The following is a 26,381-nucleotide window of genomic DNA, read 5'->3' as shown; positions in this document are numbered from 1 at the left end:
CATTCGGGCTCACTCGAACTCGCCACCTGATTGGCCAACTTTTGCTGTCAATCACAGAACGATGAGCGACGACGCTGATAGGCTCGGAGAGTGAGGTTGGGTTGCCATGTCCAGGTGTTGTAAGCGTGAAGTGGGTGTAAATTGGTTAGAGAAAGTGCGTCGAGTATTACATGTATTATCGTTGCTGTCCGGCAGGAACCAGCTAACTCCATTTTGACGCTTTTGCATTTTTTTTCCATAAATAAGGGCCATTGAACACCCTTTACGTCAGTGTGTTGGTAAAAAAAAACATTCAACCAATGAAAAGCATTAAAAAGCGCTTCTGACAAAACCAGCTAACTCCATTGGATCCTCAAATTTAGCTGGTTAGCTGGTTTTGCTGACTCCAGGCTCCACCCCCTTTTGACCTCCAACCTCATTGTGAGCTTGGAGGTCCATTCAGCTGTTCTTATCAATGATGAACAAAACCTCCTAACATTTTGGAGTTAGCTGGTTCCTGCCGGACAGCAGAGATATTTAAGTATCTATCCCATGCCTTGGTACATAATTTGAATAAAGAGACATTATACTACAGACGGTGGGAGGACGTTTTTTTCCCCACTATTTCCCATTCCAAGTGCGTTTGTCTTATATGCAACGCCAGCACCGCTATTCCAAAGCCCGCTCAGGTACATTTTTGAAGTATTTTCAGCAATGGGATCATAATACTTTTTGGTGGGTAGATCGTGTTGAGCTGGTCATTTTAAAAGTAGTTCTCACGTCAAAAAAGTGTGGGCACCCCTACGTAAGATCTTGTAAGAGAGGTAGATTAGCTTATTAATATGCAGCCGTTCAAGAAGTGTGCAGGTGATATACATACATGTCTAACTGTGAGGTAAACATTATCAACTATTTTATCATCAAAGTGCAAAAACTCAGAGCACAAATCTCTGCCAGGAGGAAAGCCCTAATAATAATAATAATAGCGACACGTGACTACCAGTTGTAATGTCTCCTGTAATCTCTAAAGTCAGCACCACTGCCCTAAACATGTAGTGTTGTTGTCAGCAGGAAAAAACACAGAAGCACCCGGGAGGAAGTGGACTAAGAAAGGGGAGGAGCCAAACCAAGTTCCTGTTTCCTTTCTTTTCTACTGTCTACTGATACATCTGGTGACATCTAAATACAATGTAGAGGATAGAACAGTGGAGAAAGCGCCAAATCAGCGGCCACAAACAAACCTACTCCTAATGCTTTGAAAACAAATTTTTAAATCTCTGAATAGATTACCAGTTGTATACATGTATGGAGGATTATACAGTAAGTATAGTATATACATAAGTGTGTGTGTGTGTGTGTGTGTGTGTGTGTGTGTGTGTGTGTGTGTGTGTGTGTGTGTGTGTGTGTGTGTGTGTGTGTGTGTATTTTAAAGTATTAACAAGAGTTTGTGACTAAAAATAACATTGGATCCATTGGAATACAGTTTTTTTTCTTTCTCCATTTCCTGAGAAGTAACGGATTTGGACATACAAGGTTTACACCTGATAGCGGCAACATGAAATGTGCAATGTGTATGTCTCCTATGATGACAATCAAATCCTTCATTGTCTCCGCCAGGCCGAAAGGCATGGCTAGAGAGTATGTTTTGCACCATGTCCACCGTCCGTCCGTCCGTCCGTGTGTGTGTGTGTGTGTGTGTGTGTGTGTGTGTGTGTGTGTGTGTGTGTGTGTGTCCGTCCGTCTGTGATCAGCTTATCTCCGGCACTGTTGGCTTGATTGCAGCGAAACTGTGCACATACACTCCCTGGATGCCAATTCAGAACCTCTGCCCCAAAATATTCACATAAGCTTTTTATAGCACCACCAGGAGGCCGCTTTTTGCAAAACACATTTTTTGAGTACTCCTACAGAATTTGGCCAAACTTCACGCAAATTGGTACACAGTATCTCTATAGTCATTAAACGAAACAAGTCATTCAGATTTTTCATATTACAATGATTGGCTAAGAATGGCTTCCACAGTTTGCACGAGTGCTCCGTTTTGAACAAAATGCCTCAAATCATCAACACAGCGTGCAGTTTCCGTGAAATTTTGCACGTACATTCCCACTAGGCCGAGGAAGAAATGCCACTTGATTTTTTTCAAATCAGCCTCATGGTGGCGCTATACAGGGCCGATTCAAGTTTTTACCCGTAACTGCACCGATCTGTGTACAACTTTGTATGCACACTCCCTAGAGGCCAAGGAAAACCCTTTGCCCTGCATTTTTCACATCTGCCTTTTATAGCGCCACCAGGAGGTCGACTTATGTAAAACACATTTTTGGATATATTACTCCCTCAGATTTAATCCAAATGTAACGCAAATCGTTACACATGATCTCTATGGTCATGAGATAAAAGCGGATCTGTTTGATTTTTCATATTCCATCCTGATTGGCTAAGATTGACATCTAAAGTTTGCAGGAGTAGCCCGTTTTGAGTAAAATGCCGCAAATCATGAACGCAGTGTCCGATTGCCGTGAAACTTTGCACGCACATTCACACTACGTTGAGAAACAAATGCCACCTTTTCAACATGCCCTATTATAGCGACACCAGGAGGCCGATATTTACAAAACTATTATTTAATTTCATCACGCAAACCGGTACACATTATCTCTACAGTCAAGTGGTCAAGACGGATCCGTCCGATTTTTCACATTCCATCCTGATTGGCGAATTCAGAACATTGCTGGCCCACACTAACCTACCTGACCTGGCGGAGACCTGTGCTCCGAGGAGCACTTTTTCTAGTTCTTTACCTGGAGCTGTCCATGATGGTGTGCAGGCGGTGGGCGATGGTGAGCACGGTGCAGTGGGAGAACTCATTGCGGATGGTGGCCTGGATCAGGTCGTCCGTCTCCAGGTCCACGGCTGCTGTGGCCTCATCCAGGATGAGGATGCGAGACTTCCTCAGCAGGGCCCGGGCCAGACACAGCAGCTGCCTCTGGCCGATGCTACGGATGCACACAGACACATTGACATACAGTAACCAGCGGTGATGTAAAGAAAACCAAGTACATTTACTTAAGTACTGTACTTAAAGGGATATTTCACTTTCAAAAAAACTTTTGGTCTTTTTATCATCTACTCAGGCCTTTGTTAACCCCCCAGACAGTTTTTAAGTTGCTTGATTAATTATTTAGATATTTGATATTCATTTTATCAGACACGCCCCCTTCCTATACAAACCCATTGTAACTTCAAACTCCATTTTAACCATGTTAGATTCATCAAAAACACCCGTCCTTGGTTCTGGTGACTCACCCTGCCCTCCTAATGCGTGAGGGGGCCGTGCTTTTTCAATTACTTTTTTCATTTATTTTTTATATTTTTTTTGGAAAATGAAAAAAACAGTAAACAAACCAACATACAGTATACTGTAAGTGATGTATACAAGGTAGTGCACATTTCTAAAGTGTCAATTTAAGGACTTTTAAACATCTCTAAAATGAAAATAAAAATCATTTATTTTATTTCAATTTTTGATTGTATTTTGTAGAGGGGTCCCCAATTGATTTTGGGGGGTCCCCAGATGATTAGCTTAATGTGCAAAATAGTTTTCAACAGTAAACAAACCAACATACAGTATACTGTAAGTGATGTATACAAGGTAGTGCACATTTCTAAAGTGTCAATTTAAGGACTTTTAAACATCTCTAAAATGAAAATAAAAATAAAATAATGAATAATAAGACAATTACTGCATCAAAAGTAACCAACAAACTATAAAAATTGTCAAACATTGGCCAAATTGTCAAATATTACATAAAAAAGAGGCAACACATGTTACTTTCACAATATTCAAATGTGGAACTGAATCAAACTAAATGTAATGCCTCAACTCCTACAATTCCTAGTGCTTGTCAGGGTGGGGGGGGGGGGTCCCCAGTTCAAATATGATTATTTTGGGGGCGGGGTATTGTATTGCATTGCATTGCATTGCGTTGCGTTGTGTTGTGTTGTGTTGTGTTGTGTTGTGTTGTGTTGTGTTGTGTTGTGTTGTGTTGTGTTGTGTTGTGTTGTGTTGTGTTGCGTTGCGTTGCATTGCATTGTATTGTATTGTATTGTATTGTATTGTATTGTATTGTATTGTATTGTAAGTCATGACTGTTATAAATAAAGATTTGTGAAAGAAAAAAAAAGAAAAGAAAAAAAAAGGTTGGCGCGCAATGTAAAAGGAACTATTGTATGTTCCTGTCGCTGATTAAATATATTAGTGCCGTGAGACCTGGCTTCATATGGTCGATGTTTACATTATTGGCTGCTAAATGAACCAGCTGTGTCGACGTTATATCCGTGGTCTCTCGGTCTGTCAATTACCTGGACTAACTGTTGGACCTACAGTATATGCTGCTAGTCTTCTACTCTTGTTCCCTCCATCTGGTCAGTAAACATGGCAGCCCCGGTCCTTACTCAGGGGACTGTGTGTTGAATAGACCCACCTGAGGTTCTCTCCGCCCTCTGCCACCTCGTGGTGTAATCCTTCCTGTAAGCCTCCAACGTAATCCTTCAGATGGGAGAGCTCCAGCACGCGCCAGATGTCCTCGTCCGTGAACTTCTCGAACGGATCCAGGTTCATCCTCAGGGTCCCGGAGAACAACACCGGGTCCTGCAATCCACACAAAAGTTAGCCTGGCAAGTGCAGAGGGCGGGGGGGGGGGGGGGGGGGCGGATGCTAGGGCACCTGCCCTTTTGCCTCAAAGTGCCCTTTTCTTTTTTTTAATGGCCATCCCAACATCCGTGGCCCTTCTCATTTTTTCATGGTAATGAGAAAGTATTGTTTATTTTTGCTGTCCAATGACATGGGCCAAGTTGTTGTGGAACATCTTGCTCCATTAGCATGAGACATCCAATACTCCAGTACTACATTTCTGGTGTGAAATGGACTCCCACAAAAAGACCACCCCAAAAATCTGCGCGCAGATATGCCCTTTTGTGGAGCTTGAGCACCTGCCCCCTCAGTGCTCTCTGCACAGCCCTATCATTGCTGTCGGGTTGGAAACCTTTTTGAAATTATTGTTTTAAAAATCTTTTTAAATAGTGGAAATTAGCCGATCTACAAGCTCACAACGTGCCAGGTGGCGACGAATTGTGAGCTTGTAGATCGGCTATTTTCACTACTTTTGTGCGACACTCTTGTATGATGTTCATTTATGGAGAAAAAAAAAAGATGAAATATGGAGATTTCCAAAACAACAAAATATATCAAGCTCCCAACACATTGTCAGTGTGTAGATAAAAAATAATTAAAGTAATAAAATAGGGCTTAAGGTTTTAGTTTTTCTATCAATATCAACAAGCGACATCAATTGTCAATGTTATCTCCCTTTGCTATTGAAAAACATCAACCTCTTCTTATCTTACGAAGCCTGTTCCTAGAATCGGATATTCCTTCCACTGTCTAGTTCAATGCTATTTTTGTAATAGTGGTTACAATCGTCGTCTAATAATCAACTAGTTGGTGAAACCCCTAATGTGTGTTTGTGTGCAGTGCACATAACTTGCCAGATTTTGTGAGATAAATAAGCAGCCAGGTCTATGAAAACAAGCCCAAAAGAAGCCACTAGGCTACATTTTAAACTTTAAACTTTAAACTATATACATTGGCTACTTGAAAATAGCCAATCTACAAGCTCTGCTATTTTCTAAAAGATCTTGAAAAGAAAAAGTGAAGTATTTTGAATATATTTGAAAACATTTTTCAGATGGGGGTCTGCGGAGAAATACATTAATGTGGGCGTCCTTGACATGCAAATGTTTGAGAACTGGTTTAAACTAAAAAAAATGGAAGGAGTCCAAATACCTTCACTTTAAAAACAGGCCCAAATAACTAAACTTTAAAAAAAGCCCCAAAAACCCCGCAACTATCATAAGCAACTTTTAAAGAAAAACAAGCCCAAAGTCGCGCTTATAATAAGCGGACATGGCAACACTAGTGCACATGCGTGTGCGTGTTAACCTGTGGTATGATAGTGAGTCGGCTCCTCAGGTCATGAAGGCCTATGGAGGAGATGTCTGTGCCGTCGATGAAGATGCCGCCCTCAGCCGCCTCGATGATTCTGAACAAACAGTTGGTCAGACTCGACTTCCCTGCTCCAGTGCGGCCCACTATACCAATCTGAATGCACACACACACACACACACACACACACACACACACACACACACACACACACACACACACACACACACAGAGAGAGAGAGACAGAGAGAGAGAGGGAGAGAGAGAGAGAGTGTAAGTATTTCATATTGAGTGAGACACCCAGCATTAATTACAGTATTGTTTGTTGACACTATCTGCTATTTGCACAACTGCATTGAATTGCTTATCATTTTTGTATTTTTGATGTTAATTAATTAATTTTCTCTCCATATTTTAATCTACTATATGTAATATGCCCACAATAGGGACACTAGATTGAAAGTAGTGAGTCATTGTCACACACACACACACACACACACACACACACACACACACACACACACACACACACACACACACACACACACACACACACACACACACACACACACACACACACACACACACACACACACACACACACACACACACACCTTCTCAGCGCTGTGGATGTCGCAGGTAATTCCATGCAGCACCAGGTCTAATTCGGGTCTGTAGCGGACCTTGAAGTTTTCAAAGCGCAGCCTGCCTTCCGCGGGCCATTTCTCTGGAGGACGTGAGTCAGTTATCCACTTGGCCTGAGGAAGCACAGCAGTGTGGAAGATGCACTGTCTGGTCAATTCTCTTCTATTTTGTCACTGTCGGGTGGAAACCTTGTGTTCCACTGGATCCAATGCAGATATTATTTAGTCACAAGCTCTTGTTAATACTTCTCATGGGTTAAATATTCATAAAACCCACTTAAAAAAGATATCAAATATAGCAAAAAATATCTACAATCTCACAATGCGTTGCTATGTGATGCGTTGTGAACTTGAAGGTCTAGGTCAGCGATATTCACAACTTTTACACGACACTTGTAAGACGAAGTAGGGAATTAACTTACATTTTCTTTCTACAAAAAGGTTACAAGGTTTCTGCCCTACAGCAGCACATTGAAGCTGTGTTTGAGGTTTACCTGGTATCCATAGTTACTTACTTACTATATATATATATATATATATATATATATATATATATATACATACACACACACACCATATCACTGACTTGTTTCCTTTGCACTCTATTTATGTGACCAATTACCCAGCTGTTTGTTGACTATAGGGTTACCTTGCCATTTGTAGGTCAGGTCAGTAGTTGGCCAAATCATCTCTTTCTATAAATCAGTGGTTTAACATACTAGTAGATATTGTCTCTCGAAATATCAAGGGCCATAATTAAAGGTGCAAAACTAGAGACAACGAGAAAGTAGACTGCTCTAAAATAAAATAATGTGTAATGTTAAAGTGTACATTTTATGGGGACAAATGCATTTCTTTTAAATTTCAAATGATTCAAATTACAGACGACACTGGCATTCATGTCATATTATTAATATTATTTATTTTTATTTAATTCCTAAATTGAATTAATAACACTGCCACTACTAATGTGAAGTAATGGTTGCAAAGCCAATTGAACTGTCAAAAGGCTCAATGTGCACCATCTTCATTGGAATGCAGGGCATACTAACGGAGGTTGATTGCGTGCTGTGATGTCACGCAATCAAATCCTCATCAAAGACAAGCATAAACAGCAGGCGCATGTTAAGTCTGTTGTCCAATCAGAGACTGAGTAAAAAATGCATAATTATGCATGCTTATCCGGTGTTTATACTTTGCCTTGTTGAGACTTTGATTATGTGACATCACACCACTCTTAGGGTGCGTTCGAAAATACAGCACTGAGCGCACTGGCCAATACAAACTAATAGGCGAGTGTGCTCCGGTGCGTCATTTTCGAACGCGCCTTTAGTGTGCTCATCTGAGAACCAAATAAAAAATGAGCAAAACATATGCTATTTTTGATACTTTTGCAGTGGCGCGGGAAGGGGGGGGCTATGGGGGCTGCAGCCCCCCTGGTGTTGGGAAGCAATTATTATTATTATTTATTTTTTTTGTAAATTAAAAAAATACATATCATTTTTAAAGTCTATACACACACATATATGTTAAAACAATGATGTATTTAACTTTGGAGAATAAAATATTTGCTGAAAAAGGTGAAAACACGCGAAAAAAATGTTTAAAAAAATCGCGTTCGCGCGCGTGCGCAAGTCCCCCGCCCAGCCCCCCTTGGAATAAATGACTTCCAGCGCGCCTGTACTTTTGTGTATCACACTGTAGTTTGATCAAGTAGGACATTAATTCACTGAATATGATATATATATATGATTATGACGATAAGAGGGTGGCAAAGTGCACGAAACCACCAGGTCATTCATGGGTACTTTTTAAAACACATTACCACACAAAAAAACATGATATTCTGGGGATTTTTAAACAGATATATTAATATAGTTGTCATAGTAGTCACAGGGTCGCCCTGTGGTTTGAGGGTGCAGAGGAACGTCCACAGTCCTTCAACATACCTCATTCTCAATCTGGGAGTATTCACACACTCTCTCAACAGCCACGATGTTGGTCTCCAAGTCTGAAGTCATCCTCACCAGCCAGTTGAGGGTCTGGGTGACCTACAAGGCCGCAACAGTCAAATCATAATACAAATTTTATTTATAAAGCGCCTTTCACATGCTCAAAAAGCTTAAAAAGGATCCCTGGTTAAAAAGCCTAATATGCCTTCATACATTATAAAAAATACCATGGATTTTTTATTTATTTTAGAAATACTTAATCTTTTACTCAAGAGGGACAATGCCTGTCGCCTGTCCATGTGTGTTCCAGCCCTATAGAATTTATGGAATGCATTTGCTAATAAAAAACAACTGAATACTTCCTACGGTTAATATGAGCATCAAAACAATATTTTAAATATGTTTTATTTGCATATGCATGCATTCCATACATACCATAGGGCTGGACCAAACAAGGACAAATGATATCATCAACTTGCAACGGGCATTGTCCCCCTTGAGTAAAAGATTAACTGTTTCTTAAATAAATACAATATTTAAAAAAAAGTTTAGTTTTTAGAATTTTATTATGATACATATATAGCCTTATATGATTATAGGCATATAAGGCAGGGATCCTTTTAAATACAGGCAAAATGAGTGAAATTACAAGGTCACAGTGTGCTGCAACGCACTGTGACCTTGTATATTCTCTATTTTCACTATTCGTCATACGACAAAATGTATTGGTTAAAAACTAGTTGGTCAAAATTGACAACGTTCAGTGACAACATCAATGCTGCCATCACGTGAGTGCTGCATGCATGTGAATGGTGCATGTCAGTTGAGTGGTGCATGCATGTACAGTAAGGATTGGAGTGTGTGCGAGATGAGGACTGACGTTGAGGGCGTAGGAAATGGACAGGCCGACCAGGCCACTGTCCAGACTATCTCTGGATATGACGGCAAACAGAGCGGAGAAGAACACCACCAGCGTCCCCAAGAACTCCAAGCGGATGGCCAGCCATCTGCGACACACACACACACACACACACACACACACACACACACACACACACACACACACACACACACACACACACACACACACACACACACACACACACACACACACACACACACACACACACACACACACACACAGAGTGAGGGACATGACAGGCTTTGTGTTCCTATCTCCTCGCCCACGGCTCCACAAAGTATATCCGCATGATTGCAAACATCCCACTTCCCCATCGCACTCAACAATCAACACTGAACACAGACATTGTAAGAGGCAACCTGCAACCTCCTGGAACTCTGCCCATGCCATTGGTCACCTAGCAACTGGAGGTTTCACGGTCAGTCTCATAGTGGGAGAAACTATTTTTTTCTTGGTGTCAAACTTTTATTTTACATTAATCGACAGCTATCCATCCACCCAAACAGTGCTTGTTTCTGTTGGCACAATTTGCACTAATCGATTGCTATCCATCCACCCAAACAGTGCTTGTTTATGTTGGCACAATTTGCACAAACTCCATGTGTAAGAAATCAAAGTACAACATGATTACGAGCTCCTTGCAGTGATATTTAAAATAAAAAGTGTTTTCTCAGGAGTTTTCAAGTAAAAAGTGTTTTCTCCAGAGTTTTCAAGTAAAAAGTGTTTTTCACAGAGTTTTCAAGTAAAAAGTGTTTTCTCCAGAGTTTTCAAGTAAAAAGTGTTTTCTCCAGAGTTTAAGTAAAAAGTGTTTTCCCCCGAGTTTTCTCCGGCTCAGTCCCTACACAAAGGGAGAGTGTTTTAAACCTTCTACATTTTATGGATTTGATTCCTTCTGGAACAAGAAGAACTCATACAAGAGAGACAATATCCGTCCCGGTACGAATGGAAAGGTGCTTACTGCTAATTTCAGTTCCCTTTTGAACTGTTTAAAGTTGGACTGAGCAGCTTCTAACAATAAACAACTGCACCATTGTCCAAGTTCCTCTGCTGCTAGCCCTCTACTAGCCCCCCACCCCCATCCCCCTCCCCCAACTTGTAACCACAGCCTGGTGATGTTAAACTCAGCAATTGCAAAAGTCACTCTGGTCAATTTCAATAATCTTAAAAAGATAATAAAGCTTTTTTTTCCTTTTTGCCATCTTTTTTTTTTAAAGATATTTTTGGGGGCTTTTTGGGCTTTATTGACAGTATACAATAGAGTGAGACAGGAAACAGGGAGAGAGACACGGGGAATGACGCAGCAAATGTCATCGGGATCGGGATTCGAACCCACGACACGCTGTAATAGAGCCTATATGTGGCATGCGCCCGGACCACTAGGCCAGCGGGCGCCCACTACCCCTGCTATCTTTTAGTCATTTTAGCCAGTGTCCTACTTCCAGCAATGCTGTGGTGTTTTGTCTTTTTTAAACGTGATGTCACTAGCTAATAAGTCTTTAAATGCTATTTATGTCAACATTGACTTACAGTACTTCTGATCAGTGAGTCAAGGTTGAGTCTGGGTGATACGGACTCTCTCTCCTACTGAAGCCTACCGCTCTGCAGTCTAACAGGCTGTGGGAGCGAGGTGCTCTTGGTGTAATTTATAAAGACATTAAATGTTCTTGGAAGCTTCTGTTGTTTTTATATATACACACCGTTTGTTTGTTCATGTATTTATTTGATTGATATTTTTTTTTTTTTTTTTTTTTAATTTAGAGTAGCCAATTATTTTTTTACCCCTTTTTCTCTCCAATTTAGTTATGCCAATTGATTCCTCCCCTCGCACAATGACCAATATTCCCTCCCCCGAACATGGGCCAATTGTGTTCGTGTAGACGCTCAACAAAGCCGAATGCACCACGGTAGATTCGAACCCACAACCTCCGTGGTGGGCAGGGACTTTACCACTGCGCCACCCGAGCGCTGTTTATTTATTATTTTTTTTATATTTTTTTATCTGAAAACCGAATGCCCTAAATGACCATACCAGGGAAATGAAAAGACAACGCAGAGAGCTGAATGGAAATGGAAAAAACATTCTCTCATATCTATACTACAATCCGCAAACTGGCTGTACGAACGAAGTGGGAATTGGGAACGAAAAAACTGCGCACTGCGCATGCGTATGCACCGCTGTTGCCAGATCGTGCGCGAGCAACAAGCAACCAGCTTCATGAAAAAACACAAAGCTGCGCACTGCGCATGCGTCGACGCACTTTCTCTAACCAATTTACACCCACTTCACGCTTACAACACCTGGACATGGCAACCCAACCTCACTCTCCGAGCCTATCAGCGTCGTCGCTCAAACACGAACGGCAGCCATTGTTTCTGTCCATTGTTTCTGTGGCCAGCTTTCTCCGGACTTTTCAACTTCACAAAGCTCTCAAACTTCTTCTTTGAGGCACGGAATTTACTTATAAGATATCGTTTGGATAGAATTTAGTTGTTTCACTTCATATGTGTGGTCAATTAATCATGACAGAGCCTATTTAAAAATAAAAATTCAGAGAACCGGCAGGGGCGGCCAGTCACACGCATGTATCCGAATAAGGCACCCTATTTTGGGCATGGCCATCTCAAAAGTCCCGTTGCGTCACATTAGTCGCGGAGGTGGCAAAAATGCACTGCAATTGGCTGAAGGCGAAAAACGGTGCGTACTCACTAGGGGTGTAACGATACGTTTTAACAACGATTCGATACGTATCACGATACTTGGTTGTCGATACGATACATGAACGATACAGGTTAATTTAGAACGATACGATACGTTTCGATTCAGCGATTTAGTCGATACGATACATGAACGATACAGGACAGGTTAATTTAGAACGATACGATTCGATTCAATGATTTAAAATCGATATAGTAACTATTTATTTACCCAAAAATTCTGTGTGAAAAATAAATACCTGGATACTGGATATAAACCCCTCTTTCTCTTTTCTTCTTCTTAAAAGTACTTAGTATTGATATAATTGATTATTTGCATTGCAGAACGATTCGATACGATTATTTGCATTGCAAAACGATTCGATACGATTCAAAGTCAAACGATACGATATTTAGCTGTTTGCATATCGATATAGTAGATCGTTGAAAATTCAAAACGATGCATCGATGCAGTTACTGTATCGTTACGGGCCTAGTACTCACCCACCAGCGTATGTTGGCACACACACACACACACACACACACACACACACACACACACACACACACACACACACACACACACACACACACACACACACACACACACACACACACACACACACACACACACACACACACACACACACACACACACACACACACACACACACACACACACACACAGAGATCTGTTGTGCTGTAGTCAAGGCTTTGTATTGCAAAAAAAAACGGGGAGAGAGTGACACCACGCACGTCTCTGTGTGTGTGTGTGTGTGTGTGGGGGGGGGGTGGGGCGGGGGGGACAGCCATGCGTGCACACAGGGAGAGAGGGGGAGAGAGAGGGAGGGTGGGAGAGAGAGAATAAAATAAGCGAGCCCTCTGGGTATTTTTTTATTATTTTTTTATCCCATGATTTTGTACCCCCAAACGTGCGACGCGACCGAACGTGTGCGGTGTGGGGGGGTGGGGGGGTTGAGGGGAGACGACGTAGGCCTAATAATAGAGCCCCGTGCGCGGCTAGCGGGCCGGGGCCATAGAGCCAGTGTTCAGTGCGCTGCTTAACCAACTGCACGCTACGGAGACTCTCCCCTCTCAATCATTTTTAGTGTTCAGCACATGTACAGACAAGAGCTGTTGGGCACCCGCTAGGCGGGATATCCAAGCTCTGTGGGAAAGGGCACTATACGACCGGAAGACACCGGGGGTGTCCGTGACTGAATGAGCGAGCGATTCCTATGGACTTCTATTGTTGTTGATTCAGACATCAATATCCTATTGAGGTTCTGTCAGGGCGGAATGCGTCATGACATAAGGCAGAAAACTCAGGCAGTCACAAGCTACAGTAGCATGGATTCAACCAGGGCACAGTGAGAGACAACTTGGACGCGGCTATAAACCGATCAATTTCACAATATCCCACACGTGGATTCACTTAGCCAAATCGAAAACCCAAGAGAAATCGAAACCTATATTGGTATATCCGTATACTGTATATCCGTAGAGTTTTCCAAAATATTTAACTCTGTGAGCGTGCAAATCAGTGGTGGAAGAAGTACTCAGATATTTTACTTAATAAAAGGTATCAATACTGCAATGTAGAAATACTCTGTTACAAGTAAAAGTCTGGAATTCAAAATGTACTTGAGTAAAAGTACAAAAGTATTGTCATCAAAATATACTTAAAATACCTAAAGTAAAAGTACTCATTATGCAGAACGTCCCATTTCAAGTTTTCAAATGTATACAAATCGGCCAAAATGTATAGGGCTGAAGTGGTTAATGTATGTTTTGTAATAATAATCAAAATCTATAATCCATCATTTCACTTAGAAATAGAGGTGATTTCATTGCACATTTCCCCTGAGGCCAGAGTCCTCTGTATGTGCACCCTGCTGTGTGAACCATTTTTTTGCAGATCTCTCTGATGCCCTTAGAAGAAACAATTTCACATTATGAAATCCTCTACCTACCCATTTGATATTATCCCCACTAGATTACTGAAGGAGGCTTTTCTGACTATTGCTCCAAATATTCTAACTGGCTTGTTTCCCTCCAGTCTAAAAAGTGCTTTACTTCAACTGGTCCTCGACTGAAGAAACTGACATAGAATCCCCTGCTTTTCAAAACCAGTCTAGACCAATTTCTAAGCTTCTAAGTGAGTGAGTGAGTGAGTGAGTGAGTGAGTGAGTGAGTGAGTGAGTGAGTGAGTGTGTGTGTGTGTGTGTGTGTGTGTGTGTGTGTGTGTGTGTGTGTTTTTATGCCAAATCGGCCTTGCCCATATATGGAGATCTCCAAATTCTCCCAAGCTGGTGTGTCATAGTAGATGACTGACGTCAACTGACTTCATAGACTGGCCTCAGCACAGTCTGACAACAGTCAGGTACTGCACTAGTTATTATTATAATGTGGGTTTAAGACAACAGTGCATTATTTTATACTTTGACTATTCAAAAATAGCAGATCTACAAGCTCATAGCCCGGCACTCGGTGCTGCACTATGAGCTTGTAGATCTGCTACTTGATCTGCTATTTTTTGCAAATCTTTTTTTTTTGCTTTGAATATATATATATATTTTTAACGCATTTTTAACTAAAATCTTTGCTTCTGGGGGGTCCCTGAAACAACATATTTTGAGATGGGGGTCCGTGGCCAAATACATATAATTTTGGGGGCCCTTGACATGAAAAAGTTTGAGAACCACTGATATAGCAACATAAGTCTTTTTTGTTGTTAGGATTTAGAAGACATTTGTAGAATCCCCAGAAACAAAGATTTGAGTTACAAATATTCGCTTTAAAAAATATATATTCAAAGATTTGTACAAATGTTCAAGATTTTTCAAAAACAATTGCAGATCTACAAGCTTGTATGAGCCCTATAGGGTCATATATGTATTTTCCTGTGTCTTGCCCCATGTCTTTTTCCCACATTGGTGTGTGTGTGTGTGTGTGTGTGTGTGTGTGTGTGTGTGTGTGTGTGTGTGTGTGTGTGTGTGTGTGTGTGTGTGTGTGTGTGTGTGTGAATGACTGGTGAGGAGTGACTGATTGAGTACCAGCTGGTGTGATTGGTGACTGAATGGTGTCTGAGTGTGAGTGGATAACTACTAGGTGGAACTATGGGCATGCCACGGAGTTGTCAAATCCCTGACCTGTTTGAGACTATCCACGGGTAGACGGATTTCAGGTTCTCGTCGATGCAGCGTTCATTGTGTTTCAGGAAGCGCTCCTGATGCCCGTAGGCCCTGATCACGGAGAGACCGGACACGGTCTCGCTAAAGTGAGAGTAGATGGGAGAGCGCGACACCGAGTCCAGACGTCGCAACTGTCTGGACGTGGCCACGTAGAAACGCTGGGGACAGAGAAACAAGACACAGCAGTGGTGTAATGTCACTGTGTATTTAATCAAGTACTGTACTAAAGCAGCACTATGTCACATTTTTTTTAAATTAATAAAATGTAATTTTGTCCAATCTGTATGGTAGAGTATGTTACAATATAACTTATACAATTGTGGTGGTTGTATTTTGTCTTCCAGCTCTTCTATTGAGACATTTAGATTGTGTCAAAGGTCATGTCTCACCTAGACACAGGATCTGACAAATTTATTCCCTGAGCAAGCAGGCAGGCTCTATTAGCTCAATGGTAAAAATGTCAGCACTTGCGCAGGAAACCGGGGTAGAAGAGGAAGAAAGTTACATTTAGAGATACTTATACTTTACTTGAGTATTTCAATGTCATGCTCCACTACAATACTTCAATACTCCACTACATTTCAGAAGGAAATGTCATTTTTTACTCCACTACAATTATTTGACACCTTTAGTTACTAGCTACTTTGCAGATTTAGATTATTAATACAAATTATATACAATATCAACTATACATTATGAAGTATATAGTCATTAAGACTACATTAATGACTACATTAATGATTAATACTTAAAGTCGAATAACATATGATATGATACTACTCTTTTTTAAGACTTTAAATCTTTAATCAGATCAATTATTAATTAATCACAATTAATCATCAACATTCGTAACTATGCCTAAAATATGCCCATTTTCTAGGCCCCGTATATTTTTGCGGGAACTCTTTCTCTCTCTGTCTCTGTCTCTCTCACTCTCATCCTGTTGAGCTACTTTACGGAGTGTGTGGCCCCAATTTATTTATATGCCAACACTTTGACTTAATGCAGGCCTTTTACTTGTAACAAAGTATTTTTACACCGTGGTATTGCTACTTTTCCCTAAGTCAAACATCTGTCCTTCTTCCCGACTGACATTTAAAAGAGAAGGCTGTTAAGATGATGCCCCACTCTGACTTTCAACTTGCTCTCTTTTCCTCTTCACACCCAAGAGAAGTTCAACAACAAAGTACAGTATAGAGTTCCTGAACTCACCTGAACAAAGTAGTAGATCACAGCCAAGGGGACGATCACCACGGTGAACCAGGGCGTGGCCAGACAGATGACAAACAGTGTCCCCAGCACGCCCATCAAACACAAGATCCACGCCCGGAAGGAGTACGGGATGGCCTCGTCCACTGTGAATATGTCCTTTAAGACACATTGCAATAGGTTAGGATGGCCTCGTCCACTGTGAATATGTCCTTCAAGACACCTTGTAATAGGTTAGGTTTGGGATTTGTAGTGCGCCCCCCCATCCAGTTATTACACGGTCCGAAGACAGAGAAAAGAAAGAGGAAAAGAGAAAAACATTGGACAAGACAAAGAAGACTAGACAAGGTCTGTCACAACAGGAGGGAGTAGAGGCTAAACATATGCACACAAAACACAAAACAACAAGTGAACCTTGGAGTCCTCTACAGCAAAAAGGTGGGTCTTAAGCGTGTTTGATCCTCAAAGGGAGTTTGTTCCACAACTTTGGTGCCAACACAGAAAAGGCACGGTCACCCGTCCTTACTGTGCTAGACCGTGGAGTCTTCATATACAACTGACTGTCAGGTCTGAGTGACCTGGAGCTGGAAAACAGGGTTAAACAACAAAAAATGGGACTGGCCTTCAAAATTGTAAATGCAAATTTGCCCGATATGCCCCCTATTCCCGCATATCTCAGAGTAAATACCTCCAAAAGGTTAGCGACACCCACAGTCACAATACCAGAGGGAGCGTTAACAACAATTTGGTACCACCCACCCATAAAACAAACATGGGCAAATTCTCCTTCTACAGCACTGCCACCCAGGATTGGAATAGTCTAACTCCATCCCTCAAAAAATGCAGTTCGCTGGGCTCATTTAAAAGAGCCTTAAAAAAATCACCTTTCAGGAGGCCAAAGGAGGAGGTAGTACCATTTTCCCGTTAGACAGCAGACCCTCCCCCCCCCCCTGTTCTTGTACATATTTTTTTTTTCCCCCTCTTTTTTATTTTTTTTGTTGTACATAGTGTTATTTTTTTTGCTGTTTATTTTGTAATGATATTTGAACTGTGGTGCCACTATATATGCCTATTAATTGAATACCAAGGCCCTCATTGGAAACAAGTCCGCAAGGACTTTTATGAACGGACCTGTTAGACAAAGTATTTTAAATGTAACTGTGCTGTTTTACATTTTTTGCCTAATAAAATATTCAATCAATCAATCAAGCACCTCATTGCGTTTCTCTCCTGATCAGTGCAGAGCACACACAGTACGGGTCTTCTCAGATCCACTCAGGTATTACACATAATGATAGACAGACCTAAGTACGGAGGTAATGGAACCGATACCGACCCGGACCTGCACAGGTCTCGGGTGTTTTCCGAATCGGGGGACCCGTGAAGAGCTCTAGTACACACCTGTGTAGTGCAAAACACGCCACTGTTGGCGTGAACTCTCAAAGTATAGCCACCTTCCAGTTTCACTCTAAGTTCTAAGTCCAATGCAACATGAACAGACAAAACAATTGCTCCCACCTTCGCGAAGCGGTTGACCACCCTGCCAGTGGGTGTGGTGTCAAAAAACACCATGGGAACACGCAAGATGTTGTGAAGCAATGCGGTGTGGAGAACTCGAGATGCATTGGTGGAAGCATTTACAAGGAGCAGCGTGCCAAAGAACACAAAGAGACCTGAAAAAGAAATGCAAACAGAGAGAGAAAACATTTAAATGTTTTACAGTTTTTAATACATGAAGCCAGCTTTTTATAATGTCATTTTTTTTTAAAAGTTGAACCAGCTCCAGAACCAGGTGGAAACCTCATATGTCCCAAAACTTTTACTTTTCAGGATTCAAATTCAAAAACATAAAAAGTAGCAGATCTACAAGCTCGAAACACGTTTCAAGCTTGCAGATCTGCTACTTTTGATGCTTTTGTGTGACGCTGTAGTATGATCAAGTAGGGCGTTAATTTACGAAAAAAACACAAAAAGTTAAAATATGGAGCTAAGAGGTTTCCGCTCGACAACAGCAACGTTATTGTATATTATTTTGAGGAAAACAATGAACCAGAAAACGTCACCGCTCCTACCCTGTGCCACCCCCAGGACTCCAAACACCCCGACTCTGGTGTCCCTCTTCCAGGCGGGGTAGGTCATGTTGTAGTAATCCACCGCGTCGTTGGTCCACTCACTCAGCCAGATGTTCTGGCCGATGAAAGCAAAGTTCTGGATCAGGTACATCACAATGATCACCAAGGAGTAGCCCCAGCCCAGAGCACGCAAGTACTGGATGAACACCGACCACTTCACCTAGAAAAATAAATGAAGAAGACAGGGCTTTATTAGAGCAGTGGTTTTCAAACTTTTTCATGTCAACGACCCCCAAATTCACATCTATTTGGCCGCGGACCCCTCATCTGAAAATATTTTGTAACAGGGAGGGACCCCCCATATAAGATTTGGGTTGTTAAAATGTTTTTTTCAAGAGAAAAACAAAAACATCTGTTTTTTGTTTTTTTTTGTACAAGCGGCGTGCTGCGACACATTTTGAGCTAGCCTAGCCTTGACGACCTTGCAGGATTATGCAAAGGCTAAAATGTAACTTAGATAGCATGTTATGTAGACAGATGCCAGGTCATTGTTGACCTGGCATCCTATAGTGTGTATAGTATCGATGTAGGCTGATGATAGGTTCTTGGTTTACGTATGTATTAGTTATTATTAGATTATTGGTTTACTTATGCATTACTTTATTATTAGATTACTATTTGTATGCATTTGATGTATTATGATGTATCATCTTGTGTCCTTGCTTACTGTAAGTCGCTCTGGATTAAGAGCGTCTGCTAAAACTGTAAACTGTAAACTGTGAGCTTGTAGATCTGCTATTTTCAAATAGCCAATGTATTTATGGTTAAAGTGGTTTAACTAATGCTAAATTAAAAAAAAAAATCTTGGGACCCCCTGGACCCCACCTTGACTCCAATCTGGGTGTGTATGTGCATGGCCAGCTCCTGGTTTACCTGTCCGGTCTCCATGGTTTCCTTCTCTATCAGCCGCTGGCCTTTCTTTGATTCATCAACATCAATTGCTTTTTTAAAGGAACTTGTCTTCTTTAGTCTGACACTAAGAGAGAGAGAGAGAGAGAGAGAGAGAGAGAGAGAGAGAGAGAGAGAGAGAGAGAGAGAGAGAGAGAGAGAGAGAGAGAGAGAGAGGAAAAATAGATATCGTGGACAACAGTCATTTCACAGAGATAGATTCTCATCAACACACTCATTTCCTCTCCTTATCAATGAAGGGCCAAAATCCATCCATCTTATTTGATCACCGACACTGACCTGCCCTTGCGCTGGCTGCGGCGGATGCTGGTCTCTCTCTTCAGTGTGCTGGACACCACATCCTCTGGAGCACAGTCCGCCTGAGGCTCCTGCGTGTCAGGGATGAGTTCCACCTCCTCACCATCCTGCTCGTCATGGTCTGACCACATAGAAAAGGAGGAGATAGAGAGACATTTTGAGAAAAGACAGTCCTCACGCTCACTAAGAGCATAATGATCTGTGTACTGGTAATAAGCTGACGTTGTTATTGACTTGATGTGGCTATTAAAATCTGAATGGATGGACATATTTTTGGCTTGGGCCTTTAACCTTCAGAGACGGGGGAGTCAAGAGCCAAATCCCAGTACTCAAACTTCCATCCTCGCGTCCTCCACTTATGTTATTTTCTCACCCACGTAGCGCCCACGAGCAAGGAGGCGAGAACAGCAGGAATCGTTCGGGTTCGCTTTAGGGGATGGAGTTGCTCCTTGCTCAGTCAGTGTCATTTCAGAAAACCGCCTACCAATGACATCATCGATGGGGAATCCAAGCTAATAGATCCAAGCTTTCTATTCCTGTAAAGTTAGCATGCTATAATGGAAGTCATTGTTGTTAAATATAATAATAAAAACAAAAAATCTTGTTTGAAAAAACGAAATCTGCCTAACGATGATGTCACTGGTAGGCAGGTTTCTGAAGTGTCCACAGCCCTCCTATGAGACACGAAGACCGAGTAGATCTTTTTTTTTTTACAATGTTATCGTGAACATTAGTGAGGACCAATTATATGAAGATAGTTGAAAATGGGTGAAGTCGTCCTTTAACATTGAGGTAATGACCAGGAGAGGTCATTCACAGTGCAGTTTACTTCACAATGCTGTGTCCGACAGCTGAATATCCATTGCTTTTTGTCTTGAGATCACATACTCAAGACAAGAAAGACGCCTCCATGCATTTCATACGCGAAACCTCAGACGCATCCTTAACATCAAATGGCAAGATCATGTGACAAATGAGGAAGTCCTCAAACAAGCTCAGATGTCCAGCCTCTACACCATGTTGCGCCAGCGGCGTCTTAGATGGCTCGGCCATGTCCACCGCATGGCAGACGGGAGGATCCCCAAGGACCTGTTGTATGGTCAGCTCACCACTGGCACCAGGCCAGTGGGCCGCCCCCACCTGCGGTTCAAAGACGTGTGCAAGCGGGACATGAAATCCATGGACATAAGAGTGGACAACTGGGAGGATAGTGCAAACGATCGTGCCAGCTCCCACCCCCCCCACCTCCCCAAACGTTTTCCTTTTTTTCCCCTCTTTTTTACTTTTCATACCAGTAACCTGTAAGCTGATTGTATGACGTTCTGTATAGTAGTGTGTATATCTGTCTGTCTCTTATATGTCATCATGATTTGTGTGCGTGGGGATCTCATTTTAAACAAGCTTAGTGCTTTATGAGCCTTCCAGTTTAGTAGACCTTGTATTGTGAAAATGTACTTCCATGTACTGTTGTTCTCATGTCTTACTAAATAAAGTGCATCAATCAATCAAAGCTGGAGGCAGGAGGTCCGGAAAGGAATCCAGAAGAGTCAAACGGCGCTAAGTCACGCAGCAGCAGAAAGGAGAGCGCGGCGAAAAGCACCTCAATCAGCATCAGCAGGTGAGAGCAGCACATTCAAGTGCAATCACTGCCAGAGAGACTGTCATTCGCGAGTATGACTGTACAGCCACACTAAGCACTGCTCCCTCAGCACCACCTGATCTAATCCAAGTGTGCTTGTGCCATGGTCTCTCGAGACTGACGGCCGCTACTAAAAAAATCCCTTGTATAATGCAATTCATCCCAGATGCACTAACCTGCCTGCTTCTGGCTCTTATTGTTTCCTTCTTTGGCATATGTATCCAGGAACTCGGAGAACGCCCCCTTGCTGGCGCGGAGGCTGTGGTAGGATCCCACCTCTGACACCACCCCATCCACCAGCACCACGATCTCATCCACATAAGGCAGGAAGCCCACTCCATGTGTCACCAAGATACGAGTCTGCACACACACACACACACACACACACACACACACACACACTGTTGCTGTCGGCAGGAACCACTTATCTCCATATTTTAACTTTTTGTGTTTTTTCGTAAATTAATGCCCTACTTGATCATACTACAACGTCACACAAAAGCATCAAAAGTAGCAGATCTACAAGCTCGTCACAGTATGTATTGGCATGGCTTATCGCAGTGGTTCTCAACCTTTTCTGGATAAGGACCCACTTGAAAATCTTGAGAGTATTCGCGGCCCACCCATCTGACCACTTAACACAGCAGCTGATTGTGGGTGGGCCGTGTGCATTTTCAGAGCATGCTTATGTTAATCATCAATCATTTGATGGTGTTCCGACTTGGATCAATGGAACTACAGTATATAATTTAAGTTCTTATTGGTATCACTATGAAAACACGTTTCAAGAAAAAATACCTCGACTCTTTTTTTGTACATGACACATTTTTTACATTATAATTAAAATCTTAGTGCTTGGCAATTATTTTGGGGCCCACTTGCAATACCCTTGCGACCCACCAGTGGGCCCCGGGTTGATAACCACTGGCATATCATTCTTAACAACAACAAAAAAGGCAATTTGGTCTTAGCACTGACCTTGCCTTTTAGAAGCCCATTGGGTCCAATCACTCTCTCAAAAAGGTGTTTGCCTACGTGAGAATCCACAGCAGACAAAGGGTCATCCAGCAAATAAATATCAGCCTGGCTATAAGCTGCTCTGGCCAGGCTCACACGCTGCTTCTGTCCCCCCGACAGGTTGATTCCCTGTAAGAGAAGATAGAATAGAATAGAGTACTTTATTTGGCAGACAATTAAAAGCCACTTATTTGAAGTCGCTCTGGATAAGAGCGTCTGGTGGGTGGGGATTGAGTCAGTGCACTGAAGTCAAGGCACAGACAGGCTGTGTTGTTGACGGACAACGGATGCACGCTTATGAGAAACAACATAAATAAAACCTGGCAAAACAGTTCGTGCATTAGCGCATGATGAGGATAAAGGAAACATTCAGTCTAAATGTCCAGTTTGCTAATTCACAACTACTACTACTACTTTTGTATTTGAAACTTTAAATTTATCTAAATATTATAGGTGGGGTGGTATATAAATATTATAAACTTTCAGGACAGCCTAAGTACAAATATCATTTATGAAAAGGCTACTATAGGCTACAGTGAAGTCGGACTGAATAATGACTGAAACTTTTTTTCTTGTTTTACTCTCTTGGTGTGGGGATTATCTGGCACAGTAGTTGTGAATTAGCAACTAATTAGCTGATGATATTTTAGCACTTTGGTTAGGAAGGCTTCCTCTAAGCTGTAATCAAAAGTACAGCCGACCTCAAGAATGAACACCTCCCTATGGTTTTCATTAACAACAATGACATCAGGGGTGTTAGCTGAAATGTTAGAGAACACAGAATCATCATTACACAGGCTAAACATGCTTGGCTTCACAGTAGAATGCTTATACAGCATGATGGAGGACCTGAAAATAGAAGAAATAGAAGAGATATCTTTTGATATCAAATCCACTATTCTGTCATGCCTACTTATGTAGAGTCCCCTGTATACGTGGCACCCATTTTAGATGTGGGACATGGTTTCAGCTATTTGTTCATGACCATGATGTGAGGAGCATGGTTGCCTGGAAACCAGATGGAGAGGTTAACTGCAAAATCTGCAACCCCGTTTTCAGAGTAAGGATAACAATGCACTCGTCTAAAAAAACACACACACACACACACACACACACACACACACAGACACACACACACACGCACACACACACACACACACACACACACACACACACACACACACACACACACACACACACACACACACACACACACACACACACACACACACACACACACACACACACACACACACACACACACACACACACACACACACACACTCAACTGCACACACGGTACTTGTTGTTTATCGTGTCTTTATGTTACTATGATTTACTTGCTACTTGTTTATTATTTTAGGTGAGAGCCTTGTATAACCTGCACTTATTTCTGTGTCTTTTAATAATTGTTACCTTTGTACTGTTTTTAAATAAAAAAAACTAATAAATAAAACAAATAAATGATAAGTTGTAAAAGCGGCAAAAAATTATAAAAACACAGAAAAGTCAGAGCTTGTTTCTACCGTGTGGTGTAGTCCATTCCGCTATGGTCTTCTCAGATAGAGAAGAGGAGAGGAGAGGAGAGGAGAGGAGAGGAGAGGAGAGGAGAGGAGAGGAGAGGAGAGGAGAGGAGAGGAGAGGAGAGGAGAGGAGAGGAGAGGAGAGGAGAGGAGAGTCAAAGTATAATACAAGTAAATAGCCCGACTCATCCCTTACCTTCTCCCCGATCTCAGTGAGGTCTCCTCCAGGTAGAAGCTCCAGATCGGGGGTCAGGGCACATGCATCTAGCACCTCTGCATACTTCCTGTCCTCATGGGGAGAGCCAAACAATATATTGTCTCTCACAGTGGCATTTTGTATCCAGGCCTGCTGGGGCACATAGGCCACTGAACCCTAGAGAGAAATATATACAGTTGAAAGGCAAGACTGAAAGGAAATGGTAGATGAGTCATCCTATCTTACTATAAAATGTAGTTCTTCTGTCCATCCTAATGTTTCTACTTATTGAGTTGGTCAATCAATATGAAATTGCACGTGTGCATTGACCACTGACATATGCAGGTACTGAAGACGCATCATTTCCAGAGGCGGAAACTGATGAAGATGAGAATCAATTTTTGTAAACTCTGTCACTCAATTAAGACGGTCCAGCCTTATGTATTTTCCTCCTCAGTGGGTTGACCGGTCGATCTGAAACTGTGCCTGTGCATTGACATTTGGCATATGCAGGGACTTATTTTTCACTTTTCCGAATTTGACGCTGTTTATTAGTATTTTTGTCACAGGCTATGGGGACTGTAGACACAGTCACGGCCCCAGGTCTGCATGTAGTTGGGCGGGCACATGAACTAGATTCATATGAATGGGTTAAGCTGGATGAAATATTAAAAGGACCATACCGGTACTGGTACATCATTTTCAATTTACACTTCGCCAATGACAATATTCCGAATGATGGCTTTATTTTTTGATCAAACAAACAAACACAACAAAACAACAACTGCACAATAATATTAAGTGTGTTGGATCATATATCTCAAGCAAGTTTCAAGGCTCTGCAAGATGATTTTCAACGGAATCCAGTGGCTTCCTTGAAAATTAAATGAACCACAGGATACTTTGGAAAAGGTTTGGCAGATGCTAGGTGTGTGTGTGTGTGTGTGTGCCAAGTGCTACATTTGGCAAGTCTGGCAAGTAATTTTTAACGTAGTGTTAATGTGTGCTAAAAAGTGTTCATTTTCTTTGATGACATTTGAAGAGGGCATGTAGTCATGGAGTAAAGAAGGAATTGATAGATAAATGTTTTAAAATGTGTTAGCATATTGTTAGAAATCATTATGATTATGAGTGTTTATAACTATAATTATATGTTGTTATAAGCAAATTGTAATGCATAATATGTATGCATTACATACATGGGCTTCATAGGAAATGTTGACAGAAGTTCACCTGGATGTTGACAAAGCCTTTGACATTGTGCATCTCCCCCATCAGGGCCGACACGAGGGAAGACTTTCCGGACCCCACAGGTCCAACTACAGCTACCAGCCGACCTGGCATTATGTCCAAAGACACACTGACACACACAGCGACAATGTTAGCTTGTCACACAGTGACAAAACTAACTTTTGTGAAATGAAGCGTTTGTGAAAGTGTAACGAGCAGCACACTCAGAGCAGCACACTTACTTCTTAAGCATAGCATCGGCTTGCCTCTCCCAAGCAAAGGAACCATCACACACGCTCACAGCGGTGTCTGAGAGGCAAAGAGAACACACACACACACACACACACACACACACACACACACACACACACACACACACACACACACACACACACACACACACACACACACACACACACACACACACACACACACACACACACACACACGCACACACAATCATTGATGTGAAAGAAAAACTCATACAGATGTGTGATGTTCTTTTTAAACGGGGCGCCATTCCACTTCTTCAGAAGATAAAAGTCTACTTTTATACTACTGTTATTTTGTGTACTGTAAAGCGTCTGAAAGCGGTTTCTGAAAGGCGGTATATAAATCCAAGTTATTATTATATTATTATTATTATTATTACTTTGAAAGGTGCAGAACCATCTCCAAGGTTGCTCGTTTATCCAGAATCCTTGTGAAACTGGTTTCTAGGCAACTCTAGTGCTGTGTGGGTTAGAATATATCAGCGTGGCACGTCCCTGAACATTTTGCATATAATGCCAATTCTAATGCATTATGTTTAAGTATGTTTGAAATGCATTATGGGCA

The 26,381-nt window shown here is 41.8% G+C and overlaps 1 protein-coding gene across 2 annotated transcripts in view; it reads right to left on the bottom strand.

Moving 5' to 3' along the window:
* Nucleotides 1-26,381, bottom strand: part of abcc2 (ATP binding cassette subfamily C member 2) — a 56,870-nt gene that overhangs the window by 6,844 nt on the left and 23,645 nt on the right. For both annotated transcript variants that reach the window (XR_013934486.1, XM_080450371.1), the window contains exons 15-31: nucleotides 25,787-25,853; nucleotides 25,548-25,674; nucleotides 24,315-24,491; nucleotides 22,557-22,724; nucleotides 21,755-21,938; nucleotides 19,922-20,060; nucleotides 19,607-19,709; nucleotides 18,674-18,893; nucleotides 18,120-18,274; nucleotides 16,605-16,760; nucleotides 15,351-15,550; nucleotides 9,463-9,589; nucleotides 8,580-8,681; nucleotides 6,601-6,744; nucleotides 5,984-6,142; nucleotides 4,467-4,633; nucleotides 2,784-2,978 (exon numbers count right to left, since the gene is read on the bottom strand). Coding sequence is in view for 1 of the 2 variants with exons in the window: in XM_080450371.1 (XP_080306497.1) it covers nucleotides 2,784-2,978; nucleotides 4,467-4,633; nucleotides 5,984-6,142; nucleotides 6,601-6,744; nucleotides 8,580-8,681; nucleotides 9,463-9,589; nucleotides 15,351-15,550; nucleotides 16,605-16,760; nucleotides 18,120-18,274; nucleotides 18,674-18,893; nucleotides 19,607-19,709; nucleotides 19,922-20,060; nucleotides 21,755-21,938; nucleotides 22,557-22,724; nucleotides 24,315-24,491; nucleotides 25,548-25,674; nucleotides 25,787-25,853 (2,590 nt within the window). In the remaining variant the exon portion in view is untranslated. The remainder of the gene's footprint in view (nucleotides 1-2,783; nucleotides 2,979-4,466; nucleotides 4,634-5,983; nucleotides 6,143-6,600; nucleotides 6,745-8,579; nucleotides 8,682-9,462; nucleotides 9,590-15,350; nucleotides 15,551-16,604; nucleotides 16,761-18,119; nucleotides 18,275-18,673; nucleotides 18,894-19,606; nucleotides 19,710-19,921; nucleotides 20,061-21,754; nucleotides 21,939-22,556; nucleotides 22,725-24,314; nucleotides 24,492-25,547; nucleotides 25,675-25,786; nucleotides 25,854-26,381) is intronic.

Source organism: Gymnoscopelus braueri (assembly GCF_963280865.1).
Source record: "Gymnoscopelus braueri genome assembly, chromosome: 14".
In the NCBI taxonomy this organism is placed as follows: Eukaryota; Metazoa; Chordata; class Actinopteri; order Myctophiformes; family Myctophidae; genus Gymnoscopelus; species Gymnoscopelus braueri.
Note: the sequence above shows the minus strand (reverse complement) of the source record. Positions and strands in the feature narration are given on the sequence as shown.